Source organism: Colletotrichum higginsianum, chromosome 5, assembly GCF_001672515.1.
Source record: "Colletotrichum higginsianum IMI 349063 chromosome 5, whole genome shotgun sequence".
NCBI lineage: Eukaryota > Fungi > Ascomycota > Sordariomycetes > Glomerellales > Glomerellaceae > Colletotrichum > Colletotrichum higginsianum.
Window position 1 is genome coordinate 2858926 of NC_030958.1, and position 23898 is coordinate 2882823.

The window sequence follows — 23898 nt, forward strand, 5'->3', positions numbered from 1 at the left end:
CGTAGCCATGTATGTACAATCACAAGGAGATACCAGCAATTTCCCCGAGACGCCGAACACCGAAGTAAAAAGAGCCAATGTTAACCACCTTATTTGTCATGTGCTTCGATAAGTTCGCCTGCTGTCAATAACGCGAGCTATGCTACTACTTCACACCTCTTTTGTAGCCTCGCTGGAGCCTTCGATGACCGAAGGCGTAGTGCGAGCAGTCGTGGGGTCCTCATCCCCAGCAGCTGCGGCTCGAAGGTGGGACGGGTTAGCTGGCTCGCTGGGGTTGCCATGGGCTGTTGAACCGGGGAGTAGGTCTGTCAGTTGCTTCTCTACTCGTGTGTCAGCCAAGTTCTGTAACATCCTCTAAGGCACCTCACCCAGGTCGCGAATCCGGTGGCGCAGCATCTGGTTCTCCCTGACAAGCATCTGAGTCTCTGCCTGGTAGAAGGCACTCTCATCCCGACCTCCGAGCACCCAATGATCGCCGCTATCGCCGCTTATAGACGTCGACCGTAATCTCGGAGAGGCACCGCGACTAGGAGTTCTGGACCGGCGCTGGAGATCTGCTCTCGCCATGTCAAAAGAGCTCCGGGGATGAGACATGACTGGCGATCGTGAGAAAGAGCCCGAAGACGGCAATGGCGTGAATCCCGACGGTGGCAAAGCGCTACTCGGCTGCGAAATTGGCGTTCCTTGGTTGGACCTCTCAGAGGCAATGGCCGAATCGTCGACGGCGGAGGAGCCCTGACCTTGGGCAGCTTGCAGCTGCTGGAGCTGCAGTTGTTGCTGACGAATCATTTGCAGCAGACGGTTCTTTTTCCTGTTAGTATCTCGACACCTAAAAGACGCGATAACCACATACGACTTGAGCCTCCTGCTCGGCTTCTAGCTCCTGGTGGAGCTCTCCCAGACTAGGAGCTCGATTGTGGTGAGGGTCACCACCAGGGACCATCATCGGCGAGGTTGCCATGGGCTGCGGGCTGGCAGTTGTGGCGCCGCTTGGTTGCGTGTGTTGGTTATCTGCTACCATCTCTCCCGGACCAGGGAGAGAAGGATCGTTGAGTTGTAGGTTCATCAGAACCGTGGATCGTCTTGGGCCGGCGTTGGGGGATTGTCGACTTCGCGAGAGGGAACCACTCGAAGAGCCTAGGACGATTAGCACCAGACCACAGCTCGGTAGTTATCACACATACGCCTGGACGGTTCGTGCTGGAGACCAGCATTCATGGTGGCTGCGGCTTGCAGCGAGGTCGACAGGCGGCGCGGCGAACCGTTGGGCGACTCGCCCCTGTGGACGGAACCGCCGGTAGCGGGAGGGAAAGGGGTTTCGCTGTTGGACAACGACATTCTGGATCGGACGGGCAGAGATGGAGGTGATGAGGGGAGAGAGTTCAGGTCCGGGGCCATGTCATTGATGGTTTTGTCAAGCTGAGACGGCTGTGCTGATAATTCGGGTGGTTGACCGTGGGTATCCAGCGACTGTGGCGGCAGCGACAGCAACAGCGATTGTGGGCCGGGCAGGTAGTCGAACGCTGAGAAACAAGAGATCGCTGTCAAGATGGACGCGACTCTGCACTGACAGGCGGGAGGTGGGGTGAAAGTGCGTCAGAAGTGGCGCGCTAGGTACCCAGTGTGAGGTAATCCTAGAGGAGTGTGAATGGGGGCGGTAGAATCGATGGAATCTGGAGGAGAGGAGTGAGAGGTTAAGGAGTTTAGAGGAGAGATGGACGCGAGCTAAGGATGTAGAATGTCATAAGAGATCAGAGAGTTTGGCACACATAACGGTGGCATGCTTGATAGACGTCGGCTGACCGCAGTGACTGGTGACAGTTGAGTTTCTGATAAGTCACGGGCTACATCGATCGATCCATGGCAAGGACTGGAGGCAGGCAGGTAGGCAGGCAGACAATCCGAAACCCACTGTTGCTAGGAAGCTGGTACCTACCTAGGTAGGTGGGTAGCTTCCAGTACAATCATCAGAATCTACCTACCTAGCTAGGTAGGTAAGGTAAGGTAGGTACCTACCCGGGTTCGCGGATGACGTCTCATGTCCCGCATTTCACCAATCAGGCAGCCTAACGTCTGCGGAGGGAAGCTGATATCCCGAAAAACAGGTGCTTAGTCACAATGTCCTTTGATGATTCGTTTGGCCTGGCACCGACCACCGGCCTCGTTGACCGACGGAGCCGTCGTCTGCGATCTGGTCAATAGATAGACAGTGTTTTGCGGCCGGATCCAGGTTCAATGGTTTTGCCGAGAACCGAACATTGCACCTCGTCGCTCGCTCTGACCAGCCGAACGGACAACCGTTGCGAGCATGAGTCACCCAGAACAGGGTTCCAATCCTCGCGAGTGGCTTACAGTCCGGTGGGGTCAAAGTCACTGGTTGTTATCACGAGGAATTCATCTATCCTCGGCTCCCAACACAAGCTGTCGAGACTCACGGGCCTGACGGCGAATATTCGGGTCGTCTTGGTCGGTATGGTGTTGATCTGACAAGCCACGACTTCCGTTCGAGGTGGTTTCCACCTAAAGGCTTCCAAAAACAGACACGCAAATCGGACGGCGCGCTGTCAAACGAAGCCTCGCGAGGGGATTAACAATGTTTATTTTCTGATGTTTATTCTTGTCGAGTCCATCGCCGCCGAACTTAGGTCTCAGGTGACCTTGCGCAAGCCACCGTTTGGTGATGTTCAACGGGGCCCGAGCCTTCTATTCTGGAGATCCTCTCCGCTGGATCTCCCGCCATGAGCGCGGTGCTGGGCGACCGGTAGAAGAACAAGTGCCGATCAAGGCGCCGCCAGTAACCCTTTCCAGCGCGGCCCTTACTGTGTCTGGATGAGCTGGCAGCCCAACTCCCGCACAGGGCGGTGGTGGCGTTGCCGTCCCAAGGCCAACCTTCCGCTATGGACATGCTACGACAGTACACCGAAAGCATTGCCGAAGTTGATCGGGCTTGGCCCATGGTACGTGTGTAGCCAGAGCTGGCGATGACGGCGGAAGCGGGCACAAAGACAATGACCCAGGGTCGATATGCACTTGGACCACGCGGCCAGGGACTGTGCGCTTGCTCGCGAGTATCGGAAAGCAAAGCTGGTGCTACCGCGGAAGAGACCGTTGGGCCGTTCGGTGGACCGTATCGCGCTTGATCGTCGCGGCCATCAGATCTGCCGGCCTCTGTTGTTGCGTCGGGGCTGATCGCCTGAGAGACATTCATTTACTCCCGTCCCCTTGCGAACTGTCGTCAGGCTATGATGCTGCTGTGACCAGTCTGCTTTACGTCGCTGTCGTCGTCAAAATATCCAGAATCAACGTATAACAAACCGCATAGCTGACGCAGGCTCATTGGTTCATGATTCATAGCTGACATGAGATGAAGACTGGCCCAGAGGTCCAGAACTCAAGTCGACACCCAGCGATTGCCTTGCAGTCCCACGCACGCACCCAAAGTTTGCAATAGACAGAGACTGGGTTACGGTGGTAATGCGGGAGAAGAAACGTCCGATACATATTGAAACAGGACTAGGGTAGAGATGCACAGCCAGTCGCTGCTGTGACAAATTCGCTGGTCTGAAGAAGAGACGCAAAAAGCAACGTGGCAATGAGACATCCGCATTCTCGCTTATTGCTAGCAATGCTGAAGCCGCCTAAAGTCAACTCGAACGCCCATCAACCGCCACAATCTGAATCACAAGTCCGAACGCTAGCACTACGGCATAGCCCATTCCGCAGTGAGCGGTTACAGGGCTGCTCACTAGGCAACTCTACGATGTACAGTCCCGACAGCCTTGGAACTGCCGATGGCTCCCTATGAGCAGGGTCTTGCCTGCTTGGTGGACACGAGAGATTCCGGCGTGCTGGATGGTGTTCCGGCGATCAGGGGCCTAGACCGGATCGAGTCCCGAGGGCCGGTGGAGGTGGAAGAGGGAAAAGACGCTACTGCAGGAACAGCATGGCCTCCATCACGTCAGATCGATCCCCGTCAACTCACTTGTGTGCGCTCCCAAGGGCTGAAGACCATGGCCTGCTCCGGTTTGAGCGCTGAGGATAATGCATAGCAGCGAAACTCCTGCTGCCTGGCTGACCCGAGTGAACATTTCCGAGGCGGAAAATTTGTTTCGACAGTGGCTGACTGCCGAGGGAAAACATCCAGCCCTGCCTAAAGTCGTGGGCGTCGTCAACCATACAGAACCGGCGGCAAGCTTCCCCGGTACGAAAAGAGAGCAGGAAATGGAAGGGGAAAAAAGGTTCGAGGCCGCATCAAGCAGGAACACCAGAGGGTGCGCTGTGGTACTCTATGACCCCGTTGCTTGGGTTGCTTGGGACAAGCACCCGCTTTTCGCACGAGCGCCGCGTCCTCGTCCCAGCAAAGGGTTGGATGGCATCTGCACTGGCCGAGCGCCACGCAAATACCAGTCGAAGCCAGCCTGTGAAAAGATTGAAATGATCAGCGACGGGCGCGAGGTCATGAAGATTGAGGATCTCAACCTTTCGCCATTACTCATGCTGCTACTTCGACATTCCATCGGAAGGACAGGATCGCTTCAACCACCCACGAATGGCGGAGGAAACCCTCCAAGTGGCGGTGGTAGCAGCTGGCCTGTGCAAGTGTCTCGTCGAGTGTCAAGAGGCGACGCCATTCAATACAGCCGAGGAGAAGGAAGGCTAAGGGCGGTATCTGGACGCCGATGTGTTCGACCATGGCCAGTTGACACAGGGGATGGGGGACAAGGCCGACGAACAACCGACGGGAGCCATACAAGCGGCAGATGAAGCTTAGATGGCCTCGTAGCAGGCGGACATGGACCCCGAGTTTCTCGATCCGCTCCGGGGGTCTGCAAAAATTGGCCCACGGGATATTTGAAGTAGAGCATTGAAGTAAAGGACTTAATGCCCGAAGGTACATATTCAACGGGACGCAACCAAGGTGTGCGCCGCGGTAGAGGACTAGGGACTGAGTGTCGTCTGGAGAGGGAAATGCTCTTCGCCCCGCCGGTCGGTGGCTACAAACCCTGTCGAGGGGGAAGGGTGTTCACAAACCGAAACCTCAGTCTTGGGTTGGCAAGGTTGTTAACCTTGAAGGGAGCGGCAAACAAGAAGCGCGGAGTCGAGCAACAGCTAGTCAGTAGCTTGCGAGCTAGGGTTTCAAAACCTCGGAGAAAATGACGATGCTAACAAGTGAAGGCGAAGCGCATAGGGATCCCAAGCCCTCTCGAGCGAAGCCAACCTCTGTGCACACAGAGCTCTCGTGGTTCGTGGTTCTAGATGAAGCGTGGAAAAGTGGGTGGGAGGACGAACATGTGAGTGGCTGGCAGTGGTTGTGACACGGCGGTCGATGGCCCATGGCGTACCTATGCCACCGAGTGATTGGGTTTCGCATTGGTGACGTATTTTTTGTGTGTACGGAGGACGGATACCTTGGCGCTGATCACATTGTACTTTTCCTGCAAAGAAATCATTTTCCTCAAGGAAGGGGGGGTTCGCTTCATACAATTGCTTTTTGGCAAACATTTGAGGTGGTTGCTTTGGGGGTGGGGAATCAGTCGTGTGTTTTCGTCGTACCTATTGCAGTGTACTCTGGAGGAACAGTATCTTTTGCTGTTCCAGTGCGTTTGCTTGTTGGTGGAAGGGTGGGGAGGGGAGGATCTATCTATACCCCTTTTGCAATGGAACGTCGTTATTTGCCCCTGCAGAAGCCAGAGCTATCCGCTCCGTCGGATTTTGGATGGTTCTGCGTCGGGGATTCGCCAGAGCAAAACAGGGGAAGAGTGAGGGAGGCAGGCCATTGGCGTGTTTCCTTCCGTTCCAAACATCCCCAGACGAACATGGGGCACCAGCTCCGTCTGTCGTCCTTTCTTCTCGCCTGGCCTCAAGGATGAACCCATGGCCTGCGAGGAGGCACTCCGTCGCAGCGAGGCCAGCTACAAGGGAGACCGATGGACGGGTTTGTTTTCTTGTTTTTGTTTGGTGTGGTTGTTGCACGGATGTTATGATGCTGTGCATCCACCTCGTGGGCAACGAACGACGGTAGTAGGTATGTAGCACGCAATGCACGAAATCCGGATACGCAGCAGCACTTACAGCTCAACTAAGGCAAGGTTGCGGACACAAATGCCTTATCGTTGCGGTACGTATCGTGTCTCTCTGTCTCTCATGTCCTGTTGCAAATGCTGAAATGACGACCGCCGAAGAGATATGAGCGACGACGGAACGTCGTATCGTCATTTCGCAGCTGCACGTTGGCGAACGGCGAGAATCGATGCAGGCCACATATTTTAGCATATTTTCCCACTAAAAAGACAACTCGCTCGTCCAGCAAGCAGCCCTTGTCAAAGATTGTCAATTGGTCGCCCTTTTTTCGGCTAAGGCTTCATTTGCCGGCTGCCAAAGTTTGGGGTCTGCGGTAGTATCAACCAGCATCAGTCAGGGGGGATACCATACGACCCCGAGATGGATTCGGGTAACCAGGGGATCCCAAAGAGGAAGAAGCCATTGATGAGCTCGCCAAGTGTGTCATGGGGAACGGGAAGCGAGTGACTCGTTCCTGTGTCGGAGAACAGCTAATGTCGCTGTCGCCACCAGTAAGTAAACAGGGCGATTGGACAGGTCCAAATTGACCCTCTTGAAGAGTTTTTCTTTTCATAGCTTCGTTTTCGTCCCCCCATTCTATCTCTTGCTCTCCATTTCCCTACCTCCCCATCCAATTTGTCGAGTCCATATCCCTGAATCCCCTGTCCAAAAGATACCAAATCTGACGATGAGCAGGTAGGTACCTACGTTGTCTGTCTCTCCCTTTGCTACCCACTGCCGCGAGCTGCGGTGTGTAGCAGCAGTATTTCACACGAGCCAGCACGCTCCTACTGCGTGTTCCTTTTTCGGCTCAACCCCTGCTTCTGCCGCCACCGCCGCCGCTGTCCAGGCTCGCTCGCTACATGGGACGAGAGCAGTTGGGTGGGTGGCGAGCTGGGCGCTGCTGCAAGGGGGCCACCAAGGAACATTGAAGCCGGACGATACAAGGTTCAGGGAACAGGGCCCTGTGCTTCAGCCCGGACGTCGGCCGCGCTGTCTCTTCGGCGTCTCTGTCTGTTCGCCGTCCCCTATTGTCGTGTTGGAGGAGAGTTAGTCAGAGGCAGACGGGGGAAAGGGGAGGAGGGTGAGGAGCGCCAAAGCGAACCAGCGGAAAACCCATACAAACTAAGATGATCCATTATTATCCTGGCCTGGACGTCGCCTTGGACAGGTACAACATCATCTACCTAACAGCCAACCTGCCAACCACATCCCGGACAGGTACCTAGAAAGTACTGCCAATGCCCAATGTATGTCCAGTAAATGTGCCTGCTGGGAGGGAGGCACCTTACCTCGCAGAGCGGGTGCGCTTGCGCCTGTGCCTGTGCCTGTGTCTGTGCTAGCAGCTAAAGTAAGCCCACCGACCTGGCCTAGTGGCCCGGCCGAGCTCCTCACATGCACTCTATCACTCTCGCAGCATCCAGCTCTGCTCAATGTCCCCGTTGTTATTATTGTTGTTATTGTTATTATTACTGCCCGAATGCCCTCCCAGTCCCCCATTCCCGTTTTCCGCGAGCGTTGTCTCATTTCATCCTCTTCTCATCCCCCTCCATCTGCGTTCCTCTTCAGGGTGCAGTTGGTCCGTCAGGCAGGCCCTCTTTTCTCTCTGTCACTCCCTACCTCTCTCATCCAACCACTTCATACCTTTCACCTCAGTTCTGTGAATTGCTTCTTTCCCAACAATACCTCCAAGCCCGAGCCCAGCCTCTTACACGCACCACTAACAACACCGCCGCCCATCCATCTCTCAGTCGCATTGGACACGCCGTCGAGCTTCACACAAAACAGCAACAAGAGATTCCAATCCCGCAAACACTTACAAGACGCACCCAAGTTCAGCGGACCGCGTTCCCCTCCGGCATCCCTCTCATCAGGCTCGCAATCGTTCTCAAACCCACCCCCTACGTACTACTGCTGGGGTTGAAGAGCTTGGTCCTAGAGACCCACAGTCACACCCTGCCAACATTCAGTTGTTTCTTATGCCTACCAGCTCTACTTACATTGCCAAATCCACCTATTGCTCCCTGTTATGCCTGAGCGCATCGCCGTCCTTGACCGTCTTATACTCACATCACTGCCCACGCACTTCCCCTTCAGAAGCTGTCTGCTCGACTCGCCATCATAAGCATTCGCTTGAAATCGACGTCTGGCTAGATCAACCGACCCAGCCATGGCCGATGCCGAGCCGAGCAGCCCCAGGGCTGCCAACTTTGCGGAAACACTGCAGTACCGCGCGACACAGTCCCGCAGAGCACGACCACCCAATGTGCAAACCGCCGCCGGAGAGTCGACCCGCGTGCCTTTGCGCTCCGACAAGAGGCTCAGCAGGCGAGACTCGCGACTCGGACTGAAGGGCATCTTTGGCAGAGCAAAGGCCGCTCGTGAAGTCGACCCAACTTCGTCCTACTTCGACACCGGGCGACCCAACAGCATTCGCGCCTCGCTGGCCGAGATTAGCAACTGGCCTCAGATGCGATCCGAACTCGCCTTACCCGGCAGCCAATCGCGACCAACGTCCGTCGCAACCAACCCGCCCTTTAACGACTTTTCCCTTCAGAGAAGACCAACTACCTCGGAAAAGTCCAGACCACAAATCGCACCTGCGGCGAGGCCATCTCGGGGCAACCTCGCGACCTGGGATCCCCCGCCATTATTTCAAGCATATCCTCAAGCGATCAAGCATGCACAGCTCCCAGCGGCCACGACGTCCGCCGACGTTATCCTTCGCCTGACCGACCGAAAAGGCAGCGTCAGCCTTCGTGACGACCTGACGCAGCTCGCACTCACCCCGGAGCTGGCTGAGGAGCACCGGACAGCCGAGAGGGCGCGCAAGAAACATCTGCGAACGCTGTCGACCGTGAGGCTTGAGTGGACAACCAAGATTTATGTCCTCTGCACGTCGGGCTACCTGCTGCAATATGCTGGGGATGGCAACTTCGATCGTCTACCAGAAAAGGTGCTCCACCTAAGCAAGGACTCCGCTGCGTTTGTCAGTGACGCGATTCCCGGGAAGCATTGGGTTCTCCAGGTGTCTTCGGTGACGGAGTCTAACGGCCTCTCTACCACCGATTCCCGTTCGCTGCTGGCACGCCTGCCCTTCCGCGCATCCGACAAGAGGCATGCCGACAACTTCCTCATGGTCTTTGACAGCGCCGATGAGATGGAGTCATGGATCAGTATCCTACGCCGGGAAATCGAAGCTCTTGGGGGGAAGAAAAACCTCTCGGAGACCGGCAGGCCAAGAGCAGATGACAAAGTCGCCGAGCTTCGGATTCAGCCGAGCCAGCGCACTCTGGTCGTCCGTGACCCTGACAGGTTTTCGCGATTACTCGCGCCGGACTTCTCCCTACAACTGGAGCAAGCGAGGCTGCATGAGGACGAGCGTCGTTCCGTCACGGATGCCGACATGACCCGTGACCCCTCGATCGACGACATCTCCACCACCAACAGTATCATCTCGCACGACGGCCGCCAACTCGACAGCTTGCGCGACAGCACCAATCGACTCTCGTATATCTCGTCTGGTCAACGTACTTTTCTCACGTCTGCCGGCTCCTCTCCCGCGTGCTCTCCAGTCCGCGACAGCTTCGTCAGCAGCCATCTTGACGACCTGCCCCCTCCGGTCCAAGAGAACCAGAACCTCACGGCCAGACCGAGACCGAACGCCGCAGCGATTCTTGACCGTAGGCAGTCTTTGCAAAACTCGGGCTACCTAGAGCTCCGGGGCTCGCCCATGTCGCGGTCTCAGTCCACGTACACCGAGGCCGATTTTGCGCACGTTGCCGCAAACTTCAGCGTTCCCATCAGCAGGCGTTACAGTGCCGTCAAGAGCCCTTGTTCTAGCCCTGAGCAGGTGAGAGGCCGGGATTCCATCCCCCGGGTTGCCCGCAAAACTCCCCCAACCGCGCTCGGCATGGCGCGGCCCCTGTCGATTGTGGCAGACCAGCCATCCCCGGTGCAGGGCCTCGAGGCTGTGGAGGGCCAGGCAGCTGTGCTTACACGTGTCCCGGAAACACAAGAGCGACCGACTTCGGCCAGCGATGTGTTGGGTGCGTTCCCTCCCAGACAAGCCAGCCTTGGTCCCAAGGAGCAGGCTGTCACGGTGACCCTTCGGACGAACCCGCGAAAGTACGCTAGCTCGCCATCCCTCAACAAGCTGGAAGAGGCGCCTCTCTCGCCAGAGCTTCGGACCTTCATCCTCCCGTCCAAGACTCCAAGCCCTGCATCGTCTTGCGAGGCTGCCCGCGACTCTCCTCTCCCACTGTCATCGACCGGGCCTCGCCCTCCCGCCCAAATGGCCACCAAAAGGTACAGCATGCATTCTACCTTGAGTCTGTCCCCCCGGAGCGACGATATGATCACCCCTCTCCCGACGTCTCCCATGGTAGCAACGACATCTCCCAGGGCTCCGCCTCGGGCAGCGCCGACAACCCCTCCAGCCCCATCAAGCAAGCAAATGCTCCGCGTTGACCATTCGAGAGCTAGCTTAAACAGACGCAGCATGCCTCAACTCGCCGAGGGACCCCCACCAGCACCGCCACCAAACTGCGCGCTGCCTCCCATCCCTCAGAAACTACGCCCCAGAGCGTAGGCTGTCTGTCCTTCGCTTGTTCCATTCACAAGATCAACCATTTCTCTTTTGCTTTCTTCTGACCACGGCCCATAGAACAGCCCACAACGGCGCAGGTGTCACGTTTCCTATGTCTCTGGTTACTTTGGTTTTGATGTTTGCGTCATACCCCTTTGCTGCGCAAATCGGCGTTTATCGGATAGAAAGGCGCCCTCTCCGTGGTTCGTCATCTGGACGGCCTTTGGACTGTTTCGACGGTGGTGGCGGGCATAGAAAGCATGGCTGGTTTTGGCAGATGTAGAAAGAGGCGACGAAATCTCTGGGATGGGCCCCCAGGTGACGCATCGTATGACCTGTATCAGTATAGAAGGCGCCTTTATGAGGCAGTAAAATTCAAAGACATAAAATGGAACACAAGTGTTATCTGAGTGTGAAGTGCGATACAGATATTCTTGACAATGATGGATCGGACAATCGAAGGCGGAAGGCTCGAGACCGATCAGCTGGCGAACGTAGTGTACTGTGTCCGGACAGGAGGCTGAAGGGGGCAGGTGAGAGCCAAAGCGGTCTAGCGTCTTCTGCCCCACTGCATCGCTCAGTGGCGCACCACGAAAATCAATCAACCATCAAAATTCCTCGTCAAGGACCCCACCACGAACTTGACCATCGCGACAACCCGCTTCGAAACAGCAAACCTCTGACCGATACGACCGATTTCGAGCCCGGATCCGATTGTCACGTACGCGAGAATAGCATTCGTCATCATGGCTACGCCCAAGACCAAGTATGCCGCACACACCGACCTTTATTTTTCTTTCCCTCACCGAAAGCAAAAGAGGCGAGTGAAAATAGAAACCAAATCAGCTAACCCCCTCAACCAGGCACGACTGGGCCGACGACGAAGACGTCGAGGAGACATCGACCGAGCTTCCCGCGCCCCAAACTATCAGCAACAAGGACGGCACCAAGACCATCATCACCTTCCGCTACAATGACCAGGGCAAGAAGGTCAAGATGACCCGCCGCATCCGCTACACGACGCACACTGAGAAGGTGAACCCCCGCGTCGCCGAGCGCAAGACGTGGTCCAAGTTCGGCCTCAGCGCCAAGGACCCCGCGGGTCCGGCCCCGGACACGACCTCGGTCGGCGAGAACATCATCTTCCGCCCTAGCACGAACTGGCGCAAGGACGAGAAGGAGCAGGGCGAGGACGCCGGCGCCCAGGCCCTCAAGGACAAGCTCAAGGACAAGCAGGTCAAGTGCCGTATCTGCAACGGCGAGCATTTCACCGCCCGCTGTCCCTACAAGGACACCATGGCGCCCGTCGGCGGAGACGCCGCCGATGTCGCCGCGGGCATGCCCGACGAGCCGGGTGCGGGCGGCGCCGCGGCGGCTGGTGGCCCTGGCGTTAAGAAGGGCAGTTACGTCCCGCCAGCGCTCAGAGCGGGCGCGGCCGGCGGTGCGGCTGCGGGAGACAGGATGGGCGGCAGCAAGTACGGCGAGCGGGACGACCTCGCCACGCTGCGTGTCACCAACGTGGGTTCTTCCGTTCCTGGCGTCGTGATGGCTGACTGGCATACTGACAATCGGACGACAGGTTTCGGAGATGGCGGAGGAGCAGGAGCTCCGCGACATGTTCGAGCGCTTCGGCCGCGTCACACGCGTCTTCCTTGCCAAGGACAGGGAGACGGGTCTGGCCAAGGGCTTCGCATTCATCAGCTTCGCGGACCGAGGCGATGCCGTCAAGGCCGCCGCCAAGATGGACGGTTTCGGTTTCAAGCACTTGATCTTGAGAGTCGAGTTCGCCAAGAAGGCGGCCTAAGCTGGGAAGCGCGTGGTATTGGGGGTGGTGGTAGAGGTGGTGGTTGCACGGTAACGACGACGGTTCTTTTGATGCGACTACTGGAGATACGGCTACGGCAACGGTACAAAAATTGGCATCCTAGGGGTACGGTAGTTTATCTCTTTTTCTCTCCCCCTCTCTCGGGAATGCAAAGTCATGATCTTACGGGAAACCAGACGGTACGCTTGAAAGGGGTTTGTGGGGTGTCGGCGAGGGCTTGGCCGAAGCAGGTCGAGTGCGACGCGTTTGGCCTCCTGAAGAAGCAGACAGGTCTGCAGAGTTTTCAACGTCCTTCTGGTTGGTGCTTGTATGGGAATTAATGTTGCTAGATTTCTGGTAACAAGGAAAATGTGCGAAGCAGGTATCTCTGATAAACCTCCCCGGCCTGACTCCTATTCCGCCCCGCTCTCCCAGTCAAATTGACGAGTACCAACCGATATACAAAGGAAATAATTGCGAGTTCATCGGAAAGGCGTACGACAGACGAGCGAGACCTCGACAACACGCCGAACGAAAGAGACCCAAACATGCCGGCCAGAAATCCTCTTTCCGAGTGCCTGCTACATACGTGCGGTGTGTATTATGAGGGGAGTCGGTCTATATATGTTGGCTCCGTCATCATTATGTCGTCCAAGGCCGTGATAGATGGGTGTTGTTGTTTCGAGAACAACTACCGATACGGAGACGCAAAGGAAAAATAGGAAATAGTAAGGAGCTGAGTAATGCAATGGTGGAAATGAGTGTGGGTGCCCTGGGAGGGACGTATGACGAGTATGCCTGAAGGGAGAGTTGCGATTAATGTCGTGCGTGAAACGAACAAAAGGTCGCGCCAACACGAAGGAGGAAGGCGGCAGTGCCGGTTCGGAGAGGGAGCCGCAAAATAGAAGACGAAGACACCAGGCCTCAAGACACCTCAACCGTGCGGAGGAAGGGTCCATCAGGCGGCGTTCTCCTCGGCGGGAGCATCCTCAGCACCCTCGGCCGGCGTGGACTCGGCCTCTGCATCGGCCGTCTCGCGGGCAAGCTTCTCCTCGAGCTTCTTCTTCTTCTCGAGGGCGCGCTGCTTCTTCTTGACCTCGGCCTTTTGGCGGGCAGCCTCCTGGCGCTCGTCAAACACATAGGGGAGCGACTTGACGGCTGATATGGTGACGGCGAGACCGCGGGTGAGGTGCTTGAAGCACTCAGCGTAGTGGGTCCTTGCGTCCGAGAGGTCGGCGCGGGCGGCGGTGGCGCGCTTCTTTGCGCGGTAGGCCCGCTCGGCGCGCTGGGCGCGCTGGTAGTTATCTGAAGCCTGGCGGCGGTTCGTCTTGAGGAGGTTCTCGGTGCCCGAAGTGCCGGGGCGCTTCGGCAGCGGCTTGCTGTCGCCAGCGACGGAGGGCGTTGGGGTGTCACCTGCCATCTTGGTGGTGGTAGTAGGTAACTAGGAGGAGTGTTGGCTGGAGGCGTGAATTGTCAATTATTACAAGAGCTTCGCTGACTTATTTCAGAGCGGTCTCCCACTTGATTTCTGTAATGAGCAGATGTCGGTTGTCAAATGTGACGCGGTCAACGAATGAAGGAGGTCAGTAGAGACACTTTGGCGGGCAAGACCAGGCGCAAAAGGGGTTCGAGGATAGGTCCTGTGAACTCCAGTACCGGTTCTTATACAGCTTTCGAACGATGCCGGGCACTCATTGCGAAGAAAAACGCGACCGGGGAGAGAAATTTGAGGCATGAGGGGGTCCTTGGTGCGTGGTGGGTTATGTTTTGATGCGGTTCATTCTACGAGTTCATGCGAAAGGCCGGCGTACCCTGGACATCTTGACCAGGATTGTCTCTCTCTTCAGGGTTAAGGGACGAATGAGTGGTCTTCAAGCAACCTCTGGACAGCATAACAATTGAATCTCCCGCGTGTCGCGCATGGTCCACGTGCTACCTATGGAGGGGTGTTAATGGGAATGGCTCATGTTGGTGGTTTGCATCGCGTGGTGAGACGGGCATGTCCCTGTCAACAAGTTGGCTCTGTAAGTAGGGCTTAGATTCTGCCGGCGCGATAGACATAGGGCAATGCGATACTCTCCCGCTCTCATGCGGCGTTTGATTCGATCTTTCGCATAGTCTTGATGAAGTTGGTGATGTTGACTTTTTGAGGGTTCAAGTCCAAAGCTCATCAATCACTACGGCTGACCCACCAAACCGTCAGTCAGTCTCTTGCTTGCACGTGCTCTCCTGACCGTGCTGTGCACTGGCCCGAGCGCCAGAAGTAGGTCCTCGCTTAGAACGCAACGACTCGAAGCCAAAGCCGGATTCGGTTTAGGTAAGCTATTAAGTGGGTCAGACTTGGCGCGGTAAGGGAAGGTCGAGGCAGGGTTGCGCTGCAGGTTGGGGGCTGCCTGAGGTACGTACGGACACGAGAGGCACAGGTCTGTCGCAGCTGCTACCGCTCGAATAGAGGGAATACGCTGGAAGCAGAGTGAAGGATTTTTTCTTTCTTCCTGCGCGAGCCAGGATGCGTAGGGCACCAGTGGGGGGACACGGGGGGGACCATTCGAGCGAGAGAGAGAGACACGTATGTCTAAGACACGCTGCTTGGTCTTCCGGTTCCTGCTCACTCTTTAGCCATGACGAACCTTGTGTGCACTACCTCAGCTGCTGCGAAGAATTTTCTCTACATAGGTACATAGTAGGTTGGCGCTACTAATGCTATGATTGAGCCTGTACATCAGCAGCTTTGTGCCGGTGCTGGACCGCCGTACACGGCTGAATCGTCTAAGCTCGAATTGTTGACTCTTTGACGAACCTGGGGGAGGCTACGGATACTTGTCTGCCCTCTCAGTCTCAGCAATCACATGCAAAGGCCAGTCAGTGAGTGTCAGTGTCCACTCCTCGTAGGTAGGTAGTAAAAAAGGCAAAGACCATTCAACAACAGCGGGACGGGCGGGCATTTCCATCTAAATTCGCTGGCTAGTGGGGCTATTCCAGTTGCCTTCCATTGGAAACCACAAGCTGCACCCTCAACCCTTGTCTGTGACGTTCTTCCACGTTTTGCTTCCTCAACAACTCTCTCTCTCTCTCCCTCTCTCCTTCTCATTCTTTACTCCTTTACACCCTACCGATCCTCTTCTCTGCCTGTTTCATCCGCCCCGCGTTTCGACTGTGGCGCGCACAAAGGGACACTTCATCTCCAAACCTCTATTTAGACACTGGCGGCTCATGGACACTTTGAGCATCAGAACCACCCTCGCACAACGCCCTTACCGACCTCCTTGCGTGTGAATACCCTCAAGACCTGTCGGCAACTCAAATTGTTACAAGAATTACCCCCCCAACTAGAATGAGTTTCTCTACCGCTTCCGTCGCCAAAGATGCTGGTTCTCTGCGCCTGCGCCAGAGGCAGACCTTGTCTGATGGCAACAGCGAGGATTTAGACCCCTCAATCACCAAGGACGGCGAGACTGAAACGATCGAGGACTTGGAGCAGAAGCCCAAGAAGACGTTTGGTCGAACCCCGGATGGCACAGGTAAGCTCCCCACGGCGAGCTTGCCGTCTCTCGTGTCTGCTGACGTCCGTCTGCCAGTCTTCACTGTACCTACGACCCATGACATGGTGTCGCAGCTGCTTGACCCGAGACAGCCCAAGAACCTCTCTGACGTGCTCGTTCTGGCCATCCTCGCCCTTCAAATCAGCGCGGCCTACTACCTCCCCAGCAACCTGAAGCGCCCCATCTTCGCCCTCGTGTTCCTTTTCTGGCGCGCCGCCTACAACATCGGCATCGGCTACCTCCTCACCATCCAGTCCAAACATCGTAGGCTGGAGACGTGGGCCGCGAGATGGAAGCTCTTTGAGCATCCCGGTTCCGGCAAGCAGCCCCGGCCCTGGCTCTACAACATGCTCAAGCGCGAGCTCGAGACAAAGATCCCCGAGGACTACGAGTTCGAAAAGGCCCCAATGGAGTACAACACCTGGCTCGTCTTCCGCCGTGTTGTCGATCTGATTCTCATGTGTGACTTTGTGTCCTACTGCCTCTTTGCCATGATCTGTGGCCACACCCCCGAGGGCGAGAATGTGTTGGTCGGCGTCGGTCGGTGGTCCATCGGCATTCTCCTGGTTCTCTTCAACCTCTGGGTCAAGCTCGATGCCCATCGTGTCGTCAAAGACTACGCCTGGTACTGGGGTGACTTCTTTTACCTCGTCGACCAGGAGCTGACCTTTGACGGCGTCTTCGAGATGGCACCTCATCCCATGTACTCGATTGGCTATGCCGGTTACTACGGCATCTCCATGATGGCCGCGAGTTACGAGGTCCTCTTCATCTCCATCATTGCCCACCTCGCCCAGTTTGCCTTCCTGGTGATTGTCGAGAACCCGCACATTGAAAAGACGTACAACCCGCCTGCCCCTCGCAAGCGGGTCGCTTCGACGCCCATCAGCGGTCAGCCGGAGCTTGTCGCCATCAAGTCGTCAGACACTGAGGATATTTTGGTTGACCAAGCCTCCGTCTCCCCGGAGCTGGCGTCCCAAGAGGCGCCGCCCCAGGTGCACAACTTGATTGGCCTGAGCAACATCGATCTGTTCCGCATCACGGACACCTCCGTCTTGCTGCTCGGCTTCTACCTGGCAGTCCTGACCCTGGTCACGCCGTCAACCCCGCTGTACCAGGTCCTCTTCGTTCTGCATGCTCTGTTCTGGCGCGTTTGGTATCACCTGGGCCTCGGCGCCATCCTCGCGTGGCAGTCGCGCAACAAATTTTGGACGAGGCACTTTCTCAAGTACGGCGAGAGTCACACCGAGGCCTGGAACCAATGGAAGGGCATGTACCACCTCAGCTTGGTTATGGTGACGGGCTCCTTCATGGCGGCGTGCTGGAAAATGTACTCACCGCCCGAAGACTGGGCCTACGGATGGGTCCTTCTCAAGCACGTCGTTGGAGCCGGCCTTGTTGCGCTGCAAATCTGGACGGCCGCAAGCGTCTACGAATCGCTCGGGGAGTTTGGCTGGTTCTACGGCGACTTCTTTTACGACTCGACCGCCAGGCTGACATACAAATCCATCTACCGCTTCCTCAACAACCCGGAACGAATCTTCGGGACGGCTGGCCTGTGGGGATCTGCTCTCATCACGTGGAGCAGAGCCATATTCATCATGGCGCTGGTTAGCCAGCTATTCACGTTGGGCTTCATTAACTTCATCGAGAAGCCGCACATGCAAAAGACCTACGGCAGGGGGCTCCGACAGGAAGCAGGCCTGACAAAGTTCATCAAACGTTCTCTCCCGCCGCCCGTCCAGGGATGGCAGCGAGGCGTCGATAAGGTGATTGATGATACGGCGCAGTTCATTGAGGAGTTTCTCGACACCGCGCGCCCGAAGTTCGCCTCCGGCATCAAGACCTTCGTTCGCGATACCTCGGCCTTGTTCAACAAGTATCCGGCGCGTCTGACCGTGACTCGATTGTCCCCCGATCTTGCCGGTCTGGACCCAAAGTTCTACTCCCTCTCCGTAGAAGGCACTCCCTCGAGTCACTCGGCCGTGAACGAGCGCGCCACCGGGAAAGAGAGTGTGACGGCACGCTTCCACCGTGGGGCCGAGACGTTGATGTTCGACTACGGCTCCCCTTTGAAGGTCAAGTGGCGCGCCCCTGCGAAGCACGACAGCAAGGACTGGATCGGACTTTACATGGTGACCGACAACCGCTCCAGAGAAGTAACGGAGGTTTCGTCCCTTGGCCGGTGGGTGCCCACGACGCCCGGTATTTACGACGCCGCAACGGCGGACAAGGCAATCTTGGTCCCAGACCGCCCCGTGAAAAGGCAGGATCCGTCCGACCCCGACTTGGTCGAGGGCGAGGTGATTTTCGAGGGCGACCGGCTCTGGTGGACTCAGGGGGTCTTCGAGTTCCGGTACCACCACGCTGGAGCCCACCATGTCATGACCATCTCGCAGCCCTTTGAAATTCGCATCGGCAAGTTTGACGAGGATGATGTTGAGGTTGACGCCAATGGCATGTACGAGAAGGCCGTTGAGCAAGCTCTGCTGCCCCTCGTACAAAATTGCTGCGATCGGGATCCCGACATCGCGCCCACCACCGTCGACGAAGCGTTCGGCGGCTATGTCGAGCGGGACGGAAAGTACGCAAAACGCATCGTCTACGCTATTCACCAGATGTTTGGCATCGAGTTTGCACCCGCGATCGTGCCCGCTGACGGGAATGTCAAGAAGATGGCTTGGAGGATCTGCAACGCAAAGCAGGTTCTGGTAAGTCTCGCGGCGCATCTTGACACCCACACTACCCTGGCTGACTGGTCACAGGCGCCCTACAGTTTGTCGCATTCCAAGGGAAATACTACTCCCACGAGGTTTGAGAAAGCATGAACGTGACTGTGCGTACGTCCTGTTCCGCCTCTGCTAGACCATGTGTGCCCGTTCAACGGTGAAGTGCTGTTGGAACTATGGGAGGGAGGTTGGGCACACAGCAGTTTGACCATGATGCCTGTTCGGTTGGATGAATGACGGGCTTCTTTGACTTGAACAGCGACCCCGTTGGCCCCGATTGCGAAGTGTTTTGAGGATGGAGGAGCGTGGGGATGGCGTCCGTGAGTTAGCCTGAGAGAAATAACAAGCCGCACGTACAGCGATTTTTACGCCATACAGGAATGGAACTCGAACATTGACAACCTTCACCAAACAGCAAGTAAGCCGGCCGGCTCAACGAGACACGGCACCGAAGGACGGGTTCCAGGTTCCTGTTGTCCATGGTCCTGAGGTGAGCTACCCACAAGATTGACGCTCCCCCTTCCCAGATCCGATTGGCCTCGATATTAGCCTTTAAGAAATGAAGAAACGGGGCTCTGGCTGGAACGTAGGTTTGAATGCTACACCCCCTGGCACATGGAGCCGTGGGAGAGCTATAGCGTCGGCTGTTATAAATTGGCCCTAGTCATTACCAGCCGTGCCAGTTCAGGTAGTAGGAACACCATCTAGTGTCTTGGACTTGTAATGGACTAGCGGTGCGAGCGGGGGTTTCCGTCTTCTCCCCACCGATCGATTCACTTCGTACAAGGCAATCATGCAGTTGAACCATACTTTGACCGATGAAATGGCGAATGGCCAGGTGCCGCTGGTGGCCTTGCGTCGTTTTCGGTGTCAAGAAATACATACTCGCTCAGTCCGGTGGGCCGTCGCGGCTTCGAAGGTTGAGTGCGAAGTCGGTTTCACCCAAGGCTATGGCATGTCTACAGATACAACTGAGATAGGTTGCATACCTAGGAACAGACATCACCAACCAGTTCACCAGACCGATCTGTCAAGGCAACGACCATATGCTGCGGTCTCGTTAGCACATGGCAGATGCCAGATCCAGGTGCAGCGAGAATAAGTTTCTGTGTCCGTACGCCGATCGGCCTATGCCGTAGGACGAGCGCACGGAGAGAAGCCGTAACGGGCCATGGCTGCAGGAGACGGATGCGGAGAAAGCCACATGGACCGTGATGCATGCCATCCCCAGCCGAATCTCACATAGGAGTGATTCGCGAGGAACTCTCCTGCTTGCATTATGAATGCACAGAGTCACTTGACTCCCGCCAGCACCCAGCCAGGCGGCTTTGTGGAGGGGTGCACGGCGAGAGGGGGAGGGTCTCTGTGACCCTGGCTGACCTATCGACTGCCGGCGGCTCGGTCGGATGGCGGACAAGGGGAGGGGGTGCTATTGCGACGACGTTGGCGATGGTGCCAAGCTGCGTTGTTAAACCGAGACAGTCTGCCGCGATGATGGACGCTCGGCAATGCGCTCAGCGGTTGTGTTGATAATCGTGTTGGTATTTGATTGTGTCAGGACTGTGGCCGCCTGTCCAAGAGAAGCAAGCCGAACTGGTCAGTCGAGGTTGAGGCATCCGTAGGCTTAATTGGCGGTAGGGTCGGACGGGTTGGTGGTCGTCGGGCTGAAGAAAATTGACGCAAATTAGGAAATGGAAATTTCGTTGTTCCCCACGCGCGCAGCACACGGCCACTATGCATGAGGCCATTATCCGAGTCAACAGGCTATGCTGATTCGCCCGACATCACCTTTACCCCCCCTTCCCCTCACTCTCTCCGCCTATGCCTCCAGTCCTGGACTTCTTCTCTTCCCCACCTTCTCCGCATCACACACGGCACACGACCGAGAACTACTGTACGCTTCTCCACCCACCACATATTTTTGAGAGCATGTGTTGAACGTCAGTGAAAGGCTCTCCCCGCGTGAAGAACAAAAGCATACGAAAGGGTGCATGCCGGCCTGTCGACACGGTTCACTGGGTATCCAGGTAGATACGGTCTGACTTGCTCGTCCAATCTTGGTGCGTTCGTTCGCTGAAAAGGGGGGTGCGGGAACGCATCAACAAGCTCGGACGGCACTCAACCTGAAGCTTCTGCCAAAGGTAAAATTAGGAGTGTAAATAAACCCCGACAAAAATATCGTGAGCCCCCTTGTCTCACCCCACTGGTATACTTGTCTATTTGTACTTCGTACAACGGGTCCGCTTTTGCTAACTCCAGGTCAGGGTTGGCTTGTCATGAAAGTCGCTGCACCGCGTACTTCGACTCCGACAAGACTCCGACCACTCCGCCAATTCCTGGTCTGCCGCTGCGGAAGCGCCGTCCCCGGTAGAGTGAGACTGGATCAAGGTTGCTACCAGAATCGCGGAGGAATCCCATTGCTGTCCCAAATAGGAAACACAGACCCCCGGTCTCGAGCCCAGTGGTCCACGCAGCTTCCAAGGCAGAGAGGTGAGGAACCAAGCTCGGTGGGAAATCGTTGACAGGCCAGGAGGATCCTCTCATCTGGCCCCTGGTTTCTTTCTCCTCTGACTGCCGACCATGGGCCGGCTTCGCCCTTCAAGATGCCAACGTTGCCCAGTCCTTTTCTCGTGCCACCTCGCAGCACCCGGACACGTACTTTTCACCCTCACACTTGTTCTGTGCCTTGTGCTTGCGCTGGTACTGTACGTCTCCTCCCCATCACAGCGCCATTCGTGTGCCAGCGCCGCCATCCTGCTTTTGCCCAACATGATGCGAGACTTGCTCGCCCCTGCAGGCCTTTTGCCGCTCCTGCTGTCGTCCCCGGCCGCGGCTACTCTGCTCTATGCGTCTTCCTACAGCGGCGCCATCACCACCCTCAACCTTACCCTGTCCGCCGACAACGCCACCCAGTCCGTCCTGCAGTCGCTCTCGTCGTCTGACGGCTGCGCTCCCAGTCCGTCCTGGCTGACCCTTGACCATGCCAACTCCCGGCTCTACTGCACTGATGAAGGTCTGACCACCAACGTTGGAACCGTCTCTTCTTTTTCAACTGGCCCCGAGGGTGTGCTCCAGCAACTGGCCAAGACGGAGACCATCAGCGGCCCCGTCAGCGCCGTTATCTACGGCGACAAAGGCCAGGGTCTGGCCGTCGCTCAGTAGTACGTTTTGCCGTGACGGCCGATTTGACTACCTAGATAGGCTAACATCGGAGAAGTGGCGGCTCTTCCGTGAGCTGGTTCGACATTTCCAACCCGGCCGCCCTCACAGCGGTCAAGTCCGAGACTTTCAACATGTCGGCACCGGGCCCGAATCCGTCTCGCCAGGAGGCCCCGCACCCCCACGAGGTTTTCCTCGACCCCAAGGGCCAGTTTGTCCTCGCGCCGGACCTCGGTGCCGACCTCGTCCGCGTCTTCGCCGTCGACGGCATCAACCTGGTTGCTGTCGACTCCCTCCAGGCCGCTCCCGGTAGCGGTCCTCGCCACGTCGAGTTCCTCGTCACACCCGAGGGCAAGACGTACCTGTACGTCATCGGCGAACTGTCCAATACCGTCACCGCATACGACGTCACCTACCGCAAGAACAAGACGCTCGGCTTCACCGAGGTGTATTCGAGCTCTACTTACGGCGAAGGTGCCACTGCGCCTGCCGGAGCCAGCGGTGCTGAGATTTGGATCTCGGTGAGTTCGGACTCGATGCATCAAGGGTTCACGATGGCTAATACGCACGCACACAGCCTAACGGCAAGTTCCTCACCGTTTCCTCGCGGAACGACTCGGCCTTCAGCATCAGCAACCCCGACACCAACGGCGAGGGCGCGCAGATCCCCTCTGACTCGCTCAACAGCTTCAGTATCAACCCGCAGACGGGCGCCCTCACGCTACTGCAGAAGTTCCCCGCGGGCGGCCGCATCCCCCGCCAGTTCTCGGTCAACAAGGCCGGCGACCTTGTTGCTGTCGGCCTGCAGTCGGACAGCCGCGTTGTCATCATCAGCCGCGATGTCGCGTCGGGCAAGCTGGGAGACATTATTGCGAGCACAAAGGTCGAGGGCGAGGTAACGGCCGTCATCTTTGATGAGTAGTTGCTTTTAGCAGAAAGATTGCATATAAGGCTTTGCATATCCGTACATATTTGCCATACCCATCGATTCTTAGAGACGCGCACATGTAGTGGACTTGAATTCATAATCCCTTGGGAGAAACTCTGGCTGCCGTCGGTTTCAACGCCTGGTTTTCGGATCGCATCGGACTGATGACACCAAAGCTGGCATGGCCTGATGTACCTGGGAGAGAACACGCTTGACGTATAATGCAGCCGCCTTCACTCCAAATCTCACCATTCGCCAATACGGCCCCGACATACGTCCTTGGCTGCCAAGGGCGGCGCGCACCAGCATTCATTCCCGAGCGAGGCGGGGAGATGAAGGGGGGTCTCGATATCGTAGCCGAGGGCGGCTCGCATGCAAGCCGCTTGAAGACCGCCTGGGTGTCCTCGGATCCGGGCGAGACGTCTGTATGTACGGTGCTGTGAGTAGGAGGGGGTGTGTAACAAGCTGCAGATGACATGCCAGCGAGTGACAATGACAGCTGGGTCCCCCAGACCAGGTTCCGGTGGCTGCTGTGCAATCTTGCTGATATGTAGGCAGCATCTCCTTTAGTGGACAGGGACCACGTAAGTAGAACTGTTGGTACGGCAAGGTAAAGATGGAATTAACACGGCCTCTGGTTGACACTGGGATGTCTTCGTACGAGACTGTCCATGGCGAACGGGCCATGCCAACATGATGAGTCGATAGTGAAGCCCGGTCGACAAGACCCAGAACTCTCCGGCCACCATACCGCAGCTGTTGGCGCCAACACTCGCAAGTGTCTGTCCATCGGTTGCGATAGTATACAATGCGTCCCCATCGCTCACAATGTTCCACCTGGTCTTGGTTCTCATGAGGGTATGGGCGGGCAGCGTAGTGCGACTCTCGGCCTCGGTACACGGCTGGCTGCCTCCCAACCGGAGTCGTTGGGACTGTCCGCTCCTGGGCAGACCGGCGGGGTGCATCAGCCATAATAGTAGGAGCCTGTGGGCCATGAAAAAGCAAGAGAACCCTCCCGGTACCCAGGCAGCACGGGAGGTAGGTTAGGCCTGCCTGTTCGGAGCTGGCACCGACGAGACGACGAGACA

At 56.9% G+C, this 23898-nt stretch overlaps 8 protein-coding genes across 8 annotated transcripts; 5 read left to right on the top strand and 3 right to left on the bottom strand.

Annotated features, from left to right (window-relative positions):
• Positions 1 to 150: 150 nt before the first annotated feature.
• CH63R_07736 (uncharacterized protein) lies at positions 151 to 1338 on the bottom strand (the record flags this gene model as incomplete). The annotated part of the gene is made up of 4 exons (XM_018302710.1): positions 151 to 320; positions 369 to 804; positions 854 to 1137; positions 1185 to 1338. 4 exons carry the CDS (start codon positions 1336 to 1338, stop codon positions 151 to 153), a joined length of 1044 nt encoding a protein of 347 aa, XP_018157488.1.
• A 1303-nt stretch (positions 1339 to 2641) lies between these two features.
• Positions 2642 to 3208, bottom strand: CH63R_07737 (uncharacterized protein; the record flags this gene model as incomplete). Its single annotated transcript, XM_018302711.1, has 1 exon — positions 2642 to 3208. One exon carries the CDS (start codon positions 3206 to 3208, stop codon positions 2642 to 2644), a length of 567 nt encoding a protein of 188 aa, XP_018157489.1.
• Positions 3209 to 4041: 833 nt separating this feature from the next.
• CH63R_07738 (uncharacterized protein) lies at positions 4042 to 4764 on the top strand (the record flags this gene model as incomplete). The annotated part of the gene is made up of 1 exon (XM_018302712.1): positions 4042 to 4764. The coding sequence occupies one exon, from the start codon at positions 4042 to 4044 to the stop codon at positions 4762 to 4764; it is 723 nt and encodes a 240-aa protein (XP_018157490.1).
• A 3466-nt stretch (positions 4765 to 8230) lies between these two features.
• Positions 8231 to 10651, top strand: CH63R_07739 (Peptidase family M20/M25/M40 protein; the record flags this gene model as incomplete). The annotated part of the gene is made up of 1 exon (XM_018302713.1): positions 8231 to 10651. One exon carries the CDS (start codon positions 8231 to 8233, stop codon positions 10649 to 10651), a length of 2421 nt encoding a protein of 806 aa, XP_018157491.1.
• Positions 10652 to 11394: 743 nt separating this feature from the next.
• Positions 11395 to 12452, top strand: CH63R_07740 (Eukaryotic translation initiation factor 3 subunit G; the record flags this gene model as incomplete). Its single annotated transcript, XM_018302714.1, has 3 exons — positions 11395 to 11414; positions 11512 to 12166; positions 12228 to 12452. The coding sequence occupies 3 exons, from the start codon at positions 11395 to 11397 to the stop codon at positions 12450 to 12452; spliced, it is 900 nt and encodes a 299-aa protein (XP_018157492.1).
• Positions 12453 to 13410: 958 nt separating this feature from the next.
• CH63R_07741 (uncharacterized protein) lies at positions 13411 to 13872 on the bottom strand (the record flags this gene model as incomplete). The annotated part of the gene is made up of 1 exon (XM_018302715.1): positions 13411 to 13872. One exon carries the CDS (start codon positions 13870 to 13872, stop codon positions 13411 to 13413), a length of 462 nt encoding a protein of 153 aa, XP_018157493.1.
• Positions 13873 to 15786: 1914 nt separating this feature from the next.
• CH63R_07742 (Phosphatidylethanolamine N-methyltransferase) lies at positions 15787 to 18812 on the top strand (the record flags this gene model as incomplete). Its single annotated transcript, XM_018302716.1, has 3 exons — positions 15787 to 15973; positions 16031 to 18705; positions 18771 to 18812. 3 exons carry the CDS (start codon positions 15787 to 15789, stop codon positions 18810 to 18812), a joined length of 2904 nt encoding a protein of 967 aa, XP_018157494.1.
• Positions 18813 to 21303: 2491 nt separating this feature from the next.
• Positions 21304 to 22804, top strand: CH63R_07743 (Extracellular aldonolactonase; the record flags this gene model as incomplete). Its single annotated transcript, XM_018302717.1, has 3 exons — positions 21304 to 21884; positions 21941 to 22403; positions 22460 to 22804. The coding sequence occupies 3 exons, from the start codon at positions 21304 to 21306 to the stop codon at positions 22802 to 22804; spliced, it is 1389 nt and encodes a 462-aa protein (XP_018157495.1).
• Between the last annotated feature and the right edge of the window lie 1094 nt (positions 22805 to 23898).